Source organism: Sinocyclocheilus anshuiensis, unplaced genomic scaffold (genome assembly GCF_001515605.1).
Source record: "Sinocyclocheilus anshuiensis isolate Anshui unplaced genomic scaffold, SAMN03320099.WGS_v1.1 scaffold562, whole genome shotgun sequence".
Lineage (NCBI taxonomy): Eukaryota > Metazoa > Chordata > Actinopteri > Cypriniformes > Cyprinidae > Sinocyclocheilus > Sinocyclocheilus anshuiensis.
In genome coordinates, this window is record NW_015544158.1 from 455,963 (window position 1) to 467,518 (window position 11,556).

Here is an 11,556-nt window from a genome sequence, read left to right on the forward strand (position 1 = left end):
TCAGTACATAACCAACATCCTCCTGAAGTGACAGTAGAAGTATTAGTACCTAATTAGAAATTAGTACCTAAATTACATAGAAAACATAGAAAAATTATAATAATTTTTTTCTGAAAGTATGTGTAGCAATATAAAGTACAAAATACAAAAAATACAAAAAATAATAAAATCAATTTTGAGGTAGAAGACATTCGTGTGCACACACACACACACACACTGTCTGTTATGTTTTTAATTGTTTGATCATATTTCATGTATTTGTTCATCATAATATTTTTTCTAACTTATTAGCTGTTGTAGAATAGTATTTTCCTTTTTGTAACCTTTTTAAATGAAAATGCTTAAAATTAAATGGTGTCTCTTTGGGGGAAGGAGTTAAGGTTGGTATAAAAAAAATGGTTTTGAACAATTACAAAAAAATAATTACATGCACAGAATTTAAACTCATGTCAATGTTATCTATAGTGGTACATCTCACCCCACCTGTTACAACTCACCCAGGTAATGGTGGAGGTTGTATAAACAGCACTCGTTGTACTTGAATTTATTTAGGGATAAGTTTAAAAACAACTTTAATTGGTAGAAAATACATCTGAAAAAATTATATGAAAGTCAATCATATAATAGCTCAGAAAATGTTACTCCCATCCCTGTTTTCCCTTGAAAAGTTGAAGTCAAATTGTGTGAGAATAATAGTGATATTCGCTGATGTAAGAGACATGCACAATTTAAATCAAAAGGATACAAACCATATCCTGAAAAAAACATGTACCTTGCTTGCACATGTATGCTTAATGATGAGTGATTCAGTTTATCAGAGCTGACTTTAGACACTTTCATGTCTATTGCTATAGCTGCAGTTTTTCAAACTTACATACTAACAGTGTTGTGCAAGTTACTTCCATTCTGTAATACATTACAGATTACTTGTTACTGTTATTTAAAAGTAATCCCTTACCTTACAATATTACTGTCTCAGAATTGTAATACATTACATGACTCTTGTATTACTTTTTAGTTACTTTCACCAAAATAACTACAGAATTAGAACTTAACATTCTAAAATGACAAAATGTACTGCAGAGCATTTTACATCCAGTAGAAAGCGAAATGATGTAGCATAATGACTGTGGCCTATCCAGGCTACTAACAATATAGTTTATAATTGGCAACGTGAAGGCTCAAGACAATGCAAGAAAGGATGACAGCCAGAATCACAAATGATCTAAGTTTGTTAAAAGTATGATAGAGGTAAAGTGATTATCTGGCAATATCTGTGAATAGTTTGGGTATATTCATATTAGACAAAACAGGACTATATGTAAACTCCAATGCCATGACAAGATGCAGATTTTTTCTTTTCTTATTGTTGCCATTATTTTATTCACTTTAAATTCAAGTGGTTCACAACACAAAACTGTCATGCACAAAGTGAGCATGGTGAACATAGCTTACGCTTTCTCAGTATAAAGTGCAATTAGAGGACCAACCCCTCAACCTCAGTCATTTTAGACCATAGAAATGAACATACAGGCTAAACATAGCCTAACTGCTTAGAAAGAAAACAGATCAAACAGAGATCTATATGCCTCTAAAAAGACTAAATTAATCCACTAATCCACTTAGGCTACAACAACAAGACAGATAGCTATTGGCTCTATGAAACTATAGAACTAGACACACTTTTCAATACAAAAATGAAATTAAAGTGCTTGGGCCTACAAGGCCTAACAGGAAATATGGCTCAGTCATTTAAGTAAAATTTGAAAAAAAAAAAAAAGGTTCAGTTAAAAAGGGAAGTCATACAACAAAACATGGAAATAAAACATTTTAGAAATACAAAACTAAAATGAAGGTGTTTGGGCCCACATGGCCTGACAGCAAATATGGCTCAATAATCAAACTAAAAAAAAAAAAAGTAATGGTCAGACATAGCCTACAGGAAAATTGGATTAAAAAAATTCTGTTTCCTGCCAAATATAAAACAGAGGTAGTGTGCAGTTGAACATGGCTGAAAGTAAAAGGGAAATTGAGGCTGTCCTTACTGCTATGGTGGGGGCTAGCCTATTCGTGTGTGGTGTGTATAAGTTTCATTTTATCAAATTCTTATTGTTTATGAGCTGTTTAGCTAGTGGTTTTGAGCTGCTATAACAGGTTTGTGTTAATTCCATCCTGAAGCAGATTCGTTTTGAAAATAAACTTGTTTGCAGAGTCCAAAATTTACACCCGTCAAGCAGCAAATGCAAGTAAAATTGGGTTTGCAAGAGGCCAGTAACTTTATTAGGAACCACAACATTATAGGGGAGGCCATGGGTGGTTGTAACATGGGGTACAGTAAATTGTAACACAATTTGACCACTTAGTAATAAGATAATCCATATCAGTACATAACCAACATCCTCCTGAAGTGACAGTAGAAGTATTAGTACCTAATTAGAAATTAGTACCTAAATTACATAGAAAAAAATTTTTTATTATAATAATTTTTTTCTGAAAGTATGTGTAGCAATATAAAGTACAAAATACAAAAAATAAAAAATAAATTAAAATCAATTTTGAGGTAGAAGACATTCGTGTGCACACACACACACACACACTGTCTGTTATGTTTTTAATTGTTTGATCATATTTCATGTATTTGTTCATCATAATATTTTTTCTAACTTATTAGCTGTTGTAGAATAGTATTTTCCTTTTTGTAACCTTTTTAAATGAAAATGCTTAAAATTAAATGGTGTCTCTTTGGGGGAAGGAGTTAAGGTTGGTATAAAAAAAATGGTTTTGAACAATTACATCTGATTACAAAAAAATAATTACATGCACAGAATTTAAACTCATGTCAATGTTATCTATAGTGGTACATCTCACCCCACCTGTTACAACTCACCCAGGTAATGGTGGAGGTTGTATAAACAGCACTCGTTGTACTTGAATTTATTTAGGGATAAGTTTAAAAACAACTTTAATTGGTAGAAAATACATCTGAAAAAATTATATGAAAGTCAATCATATAATAGCTCAGAAAATGTTACTCCCATCCCTGTTTTCCCTTGAAAAGTTGAAGTCAAATTGTGTGAGAATAATAGTGATATTCGCTGATGTAAGAGACATGCACAATTTAAATCAAAAGGATACAAACCATATCCTGAAAAAAACATGTACCTTGCTTGCACATGTATGCTTAATGATGAGTGATTCAGTTTATCAGAGCTGACTTTAGACACTTTCATGTCTATTGCTATAGCTGCAGTTTTTCAAACTTACATACTAACAGTGTTGTGCAAGTTACTTCCATTCTGTAATACATTACAGATTACTTGTTACTGTTATTTAAAAGTAATCCCTTACCTTACAATATTACTGTCTCAGAATTGTAATACATTACATGACTCTTGTATTACTTTTTAGTTACTTTCACCAAAATAACTACAGAATTAGAACTTAGAACTTAACAATGACAAAATGTACTGCAGAGCATTTTACATCCAGTAGAAAGCGAAATGATGTAGCATATAGCATAAGGCCTATCCAGGCTACTAACAATATAGTTTATAATTGGCAACGTGAAGGCTCAAGACAATGCAAGAAAGGATGACAGCCAGAATCACAAATGATCTAAGTTTGTTAAAAGTATGATAGAGGTAAAGTGATTATCTGGCAATATCTGTGAATAGTTTGGGTATATTCATATTAGACAAAACAGGACTATATGTAAACTCCAATGCCATGACAAGATGCAGATTTTTTCTTTTCTTATTGTTGCCATTATTTTATTCACTTTAAATTCAAGTGGTTCACAACACAAAACTGTCATGCACAAAGTGAGCATGGTGAACATAGCTTACGCTTTCTCAGTATAAAGTGCAATTAGAGGACCAACCCCTCAACCTCAGTCATTTTAGACCATAGAAATGAACATACAGGCTAAACATAGCCTAACTGCTTAGAAAGAAAACAGATCAAACAGAGATCTATATGCCTCTAAAAAGACTAAATTAATCCACTAATCCACTTAGGCTACAACAACAAGACAGATAGCTATTGGCTCTATGAAACTATAGAACTAGACACACTTTTCAATACAAAAATGAAATTAAAGTGCTTGGGCCTACAAGGCCTAACAGGAAATATGGCTCAGTCATTTAAGTAAAATTTGAAAAAAAAAAAAAAGGTTCAGTTAAAAAGGGAAGTCATACAACAAAACATGGAAATAAAACATTTTAGAAATACAAAACTAAAATGAAGGTGTTTGGGCCCACATGGCCTGACAGCAAATATGGCTCAATAATCAAACTAAAAAAAAAAAAAGTAATGGTCAGACATAGCCTACAGGAAAATTGGATTAAAAAAATTCTGTTTCCTGCCAAATATAAAACAGAGGTAGTGTGCAGTTGAACATGGCTGAAAGTAAAAGGGAAATTGAGGCTGTCCTTACTGCTATGGTGGGGGCTAGCCTATTCCATTATACCCCCTTGACTGAAATATCTGTTGAAGCGCATCAGAATAAGGTGCTGAAAGCGTCCATCACCAAGACGGTTGCGTTTTGGGGTGAGTACCAGACTCCCAAGGCTGAAAAGTCTTTCGACCGGTGCACTGGATGGTGTTGGTGCATTATAGCGTAGTGCAATTTTTTTAATTCTTGGAAACTGATGCAGGCTTTCCATTACCGGATCAGAATTGAAATAAGATGTCACCTCTGTTTCCACTGACATAGGTGCATCAGCCATGGCATTGGGCTGTTCATCAAATGAAAAGAAGTCATCCTCACGGGAGGTGACTGCAGCAGGTTGAGGAGCATCAATCATTGGGGTTGCAGGCTCTTCTACTGTTAGGGAGCGGCACTCAGTGGTGAGGAGATACTTGATGTGATCTCTTCTGGTTTCCTCTTTTACCCAGCGCAGTTTAAACTTGGGCAGCGAGACGGTGGCCAGTAGAGCTTCCTTGGAGTCAATTGTTGTGGCAAAGCGAGTTTTAATTGCTCCCACAATTATTTCAGGCAACCCAGTGGTCATTTGTGAAAGGCCATTTTGCATTGCTAAAGTTTTGGCCATTAGAACTTCAAGTGTTGGTTGAAGTGTCCCATAAAAACAAGTTTCCTCACCCTGTAGGATGTCCAGTGCAACACTGAAGGGCTTCATAATGGCACAGTATTCCTTCAGAAACTGGTATTCCCTGTCATTCATACATTTAATTTGAAGCTGTGTGCATAGATTGTTAATGTCAGTTAGTGGCATTTCTACGATCCGAACATATGCATCATAAAATGAGTTCCACCGGGTTACTGAGGGCACAATCAGCTTCCTTTCACTGATCTTTTCTAGGCACTCAGATGCAACTGTGGACCGGCTAGCTTTGGTCCATAGTGCTGAACACTTAGCTGTGGAACTGCGGTAAACAGCCCTGGATTCTGGGTTTGATGCCAACCATTTGCCAATCTCATTGTTGGCAATGAGGTTAAGCGTGTGAGCTGCACATCTGTAATGTGCAGGCAGCACACACAGCCCTTGCTGGGCATCCTCATCATTTCCTCCAGTGAGAACGCTGTGGAGATCGGTGAAGGCCACTTCCCCATCATCCTCCTCCACCTCCTTTTCTTCGTCCTCCTCAGATTCGACTTGTTGGTATTCCTTAAAAGCTTTAATGAAGTTGCTGCCATTGTCGGTCACACATGCTGTCACTTTTTCAGCAGTTAATCCATACTGGGAAAAAATATCCTCGAGTTCAGATGCAATTGCATCATATGTGTGCCTACCTCTGAACCTACGACAAGCGATAGCAGCCTTCTTCCGTTGCAGTGTCTCCGAATCAATCCAATGGACCGTCACCCCCAAAAAGCTCTTGTTGTAGGCAGTCCAAATGTCTGCAGTTGTTGACACGAACTGCTGTTCATCAATTGTTTTCTTTAGCTCTATTTCCATGGCAGTATAGTTCCTATCCAGTTCTTTGGCAAACGTTGTTCTGCATGGCAGTACATGCTGAAAAATAAGTAAAATACACAGATATTAAAACTCCAGTTCATGATCATGCTATGCTAAATCCCACATATGCATATTTTTATTGTCTGTTCCAATCGGATGCAAGAGCATACATTCACATTATGCTTCTGTATATAGGTCTGTTGATGGCTATAACATTTTGACTATACATTTTGACCCAGTGACCCAGTCCCCAACCCTGTTTCTGGAGATCTACCTTTCTGCAAAGTTCAGCACCAACCCTGAGCAAACACAATTGAACCAACTAATTAGGATCTGAAGGAGCACTTGATAATTAACAGGTGTGATCAGGGTTGGAACTGAACTCTGCAGGAAGGTATCTCCAGGAACTATATGATCCATACAGATCTATATGAAGTACATCAGGGATGGTCATTATTTCAAATACATGTATTTGAAATAATGACCATCCCTGATGTACTTCATATAGATCTGTATGGATCATATAGTTCCTGGAGATACCTTCCTGCAGAGTTCAGTTCCAACCCTGATCACACCTGTTAATTATCAAGTGCTCCTTCAGATCCTAATTAGTTGGTTCAATTGTGTTTGCTCAGGGTTGGTGCTGAACTTTGCAGAAAGGTAGATCTCCAGAAACAGGGTTGGGGACTGGGTCACTGGGTCAAAATGTATAGTCAAAATGTTATAGCCATCAACAGACCTATATACAGAAGCATAATGTGAATGTATGCTCTTGCATCCGATTGGAACAGACAATAAAAATATGCATATGTGGGATTTAGCATAGCATGATCATGAACTGGAGTTTTAATATCTGTGTATTTTACTTATTTTTCAGCATGTACTGCCATGCAGAACAACGTTTGCCAAAGAACTGGATAGGAACTATACTGCCATGGAAATAGAGCTAAAGAAAACAATTGATGAACAGCAGTTCGTGTCAACAACTGCAGACATTTGGACTGCCTACAACAAGAGCTTTTTGGGGGTGACGGTCCATTGGATTGATTCGGAGACACTGCAACGGAAGAAGGCTGCTATCGCTTGTCGTAGGTTCAGAGGTAGGCACACATATGATGCAATTGCATCTGAACTCGAGGATATTTTTTCCCAGTATGGATTAACTGCTGAAAAAGTGACAGCATGTGTGACCGACAATGGCAGCAACTTCATTAAAGCTTTTAAGGAATACCAACAAGTCGAATCTGAGGAGGACGAAGAAAAGGAGGTGGAGGAGGATGATGGGGAAGTGGCCTTCACCGATCTCCACAGCGTTCTCACTGGAGGAAATGATGAGGATGCCCAGCAAGGGCTGTGTGTGCTGCCTGCACATTACAGATGTGCAGCTCACACGCTTAACCTCATTGCCAACAATGAGATTGGCAAATGGTTGGCATCAAACCCAGAATCCAGGGCTGTTTACCGCAGTTCCACAGCTAAGTGTTCAGGTGCATCAGCCATGGCATTGGGCTGTTCATCAAATGAAAAGAAGTCATAATCACGGGAGGTGACTGCAGCAGGTTGATGAGCATCAATCATTGGGGTTGCAGGCTCTTCTACTGTTAGGGAGCGGCACTCAGTGGTGAGGAGATACTTGATGTGATCTCTTCTGGTTTCCTCTTTTACCCAGCGCAGTTTAAATTACACTACTGCGTTACAGGAAAAAGTAATACGTTACTGTAATGCATTACTTTTGTAACGCATTACTCCCAACACTGCATACTAATGTCATACTGAATTGTTGGACATGCACTCCAGTATATTGTATGAACACAAACTATGATGATGAAATATTGTGCAAAAACAAGTGATTTTGAATGCAGCCCGTAAATGGACTACAAACTCAAGAATTCGATGTAACCTGTCAAACCTTTCGAAACATAAATGAGCTCCTGTGGGCTTCTCACTATTAATTTGTAATCCAATTTAAATCTGGCATTGATATCATCCCTAATGCATCGCTGAAAATTAGATGATCGTTTTATTTCTCGCAAATCAAGGTGAAGCTTTTTACCTCCCTCTGAAAAAGAATAGATATGTATAGTTTGAATTCAAGCTGTTAAAAACGACCCACTGGAGCCCTGTGCAGTCTCGCATGTCGCTTAAAGGGGTTATATGATGTTGCTAAAAAGAACATTATTTTGTGTATTTGGTTTCGGTGGGCGGGCTTGAGTGAGCGGCAGCGGGCGGGCTGGAGCGGCTGGCAGGATTGCGGCAACCACATGTGACGACCCCGGGCTGGACTCCGCTTCGTCCAAGGTGAAAGCCAATCCGGCGATCCACAGCGAGGAGTTGATGTATTTTGTGATTGGCCGAATACCTCAAGCGTGTAATGGAAATGTTACGTCCCTTACCATACTGTGATGGAGAAACGAGACAAAAACATTAAAACCCGTTATAAATGAGGCATTTGTTGCATCCAGTGGGGACATAATTACGGATTGTAATTACTTATACTTTCTTTTTACGCGTTGCGTTGCATCGCGCCGCGTAAACATAAAACAGAGAAAGGAAAAATTGAAATCGCATCATATGACACCTTTAAGACGTCTGACACCTGTATCATGGTGAGTGTTTTGACCTGACAGGTGCAGGTGGTTAAGTGCGCAAAATGTAATCCATGCGAATGGGGCATGCGCTTTGGCAATGAGATGTCGTTTACGAGATCACAGCTCTGCAAATATTTATGTTACATGAGATGAGATTAAAGCAAGCTTCTGTGAGAGTGCATGAACTGCAGTACAGATCAGATGAAGAAATGCCATCTTCTCTTTGAGCGCATCCATACAAGTTCTTTTATTCTACAAAAGATGCACAGCATTTTGCAAAACAAGTGTGGGTTTACACCCCTGCAGTCTTGTGCCAAAGCAGTTGCATGATGCTTTGGGGCAAACAGTGATACAAAAACCTTTTGATTTCAAAATGAAAAACAAAATGTGTATTAGTGTGTCTGTCTGTTTTTTTCCCCTCCCCTTTGTGAGTTTGTTCTGTGTGTGTGTGTGTGTGTGTGTGTATGGGTGGGTTGACTGCTGCTGAAACTACACTCTCTCCGTTCCTTTCAAAGACGAGAATTTCTTTATTATTCAAAGCCAGATGCATCCACAAGGGTGCCATGTTTTAACAACTGGTTGAAGTTCAGACTTTCAGACTGATGCACATATTGAAACGCTGATGTGGGGGCGTACAGATGCACGAGACAGATGAGAGACGTGAGGAAGAAAGTACGAGAGCATCTCTCTTCATCTCCCATCTTCCTGGAGTCTTAAACCTTATATATGGCTGTTTGAGCTTATTATAGGTATAATCCTAATGAACATGTGTTTTCATTTAAGCAAGCTTTGTAAGGAACACCTCGGCAAACTAACGCCTCTGAGTGCAACATCAAACGGCAACACAAATCACAACTGCACTACTTTCTTTGTAAAGGTGCTGTTTGTGTTGGTTTAACGCCCCCGTGTTGTTGCGACTCCGCTTAATTTCCCTCCAAACAAGTCACTTTATTTATAACAGCAAAAGTCTCCAGTGGCTAATTACAGCATGGCTCCTACAGTTAGAGGAGCTGCACCCAAAAAATGAAGTGACGTTTTTCCAGTGCTGTATTTGTATCTCGAAAAGGGCCTGTGTCAGAGTTCCACTCGTTGCAAGTGTTTGGCCAACAAATCACTTTACACAGCTGCATGAAAGTGAGATCACACAGTGGCAAGGTTGCTTCCTACTGTGCCATATTAAGAGGATCTGAAGAGTCTGTGAGAGCAGGGCTGGATCATTGGATCTGTACTGAGCTCCAGCACTTAGTAGATCATTAGCTGGAGTTTTATTGGAAAGTACACACACACAGTTTTAGGGTAGTCGTGATGTCGGCCGCAAGATGATATAGGTGCATTTGGGCAGTAGCAAACATGTAGGATATACAGTATATAATGGAGAAAGGTAGCCTATCTGTTAGCATGGCAATTAATCTTAACAGGAAGTATGTGATTTGAAATCTACCATCTTTAATCATGCTGTTTTGAGACAATCACCTGAACTTATATAGCATGTGACTATTCACTCTACAACTACAGGAGAAATAACATCATGACAATCCTGACTGGCTGATGGCACCACAAGATCATGCACAGTTCTACACCTCGCTAGCGGCTCTCCTAAGCAGTGAGGTCAGAGGAAGTCCATTCCACACTTTTATAGCCCTCCAAAAACTGGTACTGCACTGGTAAAGCTTCTACTATAGTGTAATGAAATATTTGGGAATTAATGTCGCTTGCTAAAAATAATTTTGCAGCCAGATGGCATAGTTAAAATATCTACCAGCATGGGGTACAGTGTAGTACAGAAACTACATATAGTTAAGCTATTAGTTCTTTTCAATGAATTGGCCAAACGGGTTGAACAAAACGGGTGCTGGATTAAAAGTTTATATATAAAAATGTATACATATATATATATATACTGTATATCATACTTGTATATATATCATCAAAGAACCCTGAAAAAAGTATCAGATTCCAGAAAAAAAAAAAAATTATATATATATATATATATATACAGTATATACACTCTGTGTGCATTGAATTTATTTAATACACGAGTTTCACAATTTGAGTTGAATTACTGAAATAAATGAACTTCTCCACGACATTCTAATTAATTGAGATGCACCTGTATATATGTATTTAGTAGCAGTATCAACATTGTTAATAAGAAGAAATATTTCTTGAGCACCAAATAATAGAACAATTTCTGAAGGATCATGTGACACTGGAGTAATGGCTGCTGACTTTACGGGAGTAAATTACATATTAAAATATTTAGAAATATATTCAAATAGAAAAGTTATTAAAAATTGCAATAAAAAATATTTTCCCCCCTTTTTTTTTTGTTGAAACACTGCATGAGGCCATAGGCTCTGACTTTTTACTGCATTTTTGATCAAATAAATGCAGCCTTCGAGAGCATAAGACATTTTAAAAACAATCTTACTGACCCCAAACTTATGGTGTTTCCATGGTACAGTGATGGTATCAAATTTATATATTGTGGTGCTTTGACATATCATTAAATTAATTTCAGAAGTTTGTGGTATGTCATATAAACAAGATGCACACAGCATCTGACAGTGTAGTTTTTAATCTTTTACCTCTTTTGAAAATATCTTTTGTGTTCTCATAAACATGTATTAGCTTGGCAATGTAACTAGCTAATTTCTCTCTCACTGAGCTTATTTTTCTCTAGAGTAGCTGCTAGCTTAGCTAACTAGCCCTGTACACGAGTATGTACATGAGTGAGACGTTTGGGAAAAAGTTAGCTCAGAGCCGGGCTATGTGCAGTATGTGTCATTAATGTGCTCCCAGGACAGCAACCACTCCTAGTCTCTCGCTTAATGTGTGACATCACTAGCTGGCAGATTCCCACCCCGCTCAGAGTAGCCACCCGGCTGTAGAGAAGCCCAGTCATGTTTCTTAACCCGCAGCTAAACACACATACACACACACAATCATTTCTCTGCCGCAAGAGGAGGGCAGGAAGAATTGGCAGGCCTGTCCACCTAACGAGGAGGGGCTCTGGGATCAAACGTCGGCCCGCTCTGTGTCCCGCCCCG

At 38.2% G+C, this 11,556-nt stretch overlaps 1 protein-coding gene across 1 annotated transcript; it reads right to left on the reverse strand.

Annotated features, from left to right (window-relative positions):
* Positions 1-1,074: 1,074 nt before the first annotated feature.
* LOC107695474 (uncharacterized) lies at positions 1,075-6,340 on the reverse strand. Its single transcript, XM_016495395.1, has 2 exons — positions 4,455-6,340; positions 1,075-2,064 (listed from the first exon to the last, which is right to left on the reverse strand). The coding sequence occupies exon 1, from the start codon at positions 5,916-5,918 to the stop codon at positions 4,455-4,457; it is 1,464 nt and encodes a 487-aa protein (XP_016350881.1). The 5' UTR covers positions 5,919-6,340; the 3' UTR covers positions 1,075-2,064.
* Positions 6,341-11,556: the final 5,216 nt, after the last annotated feature.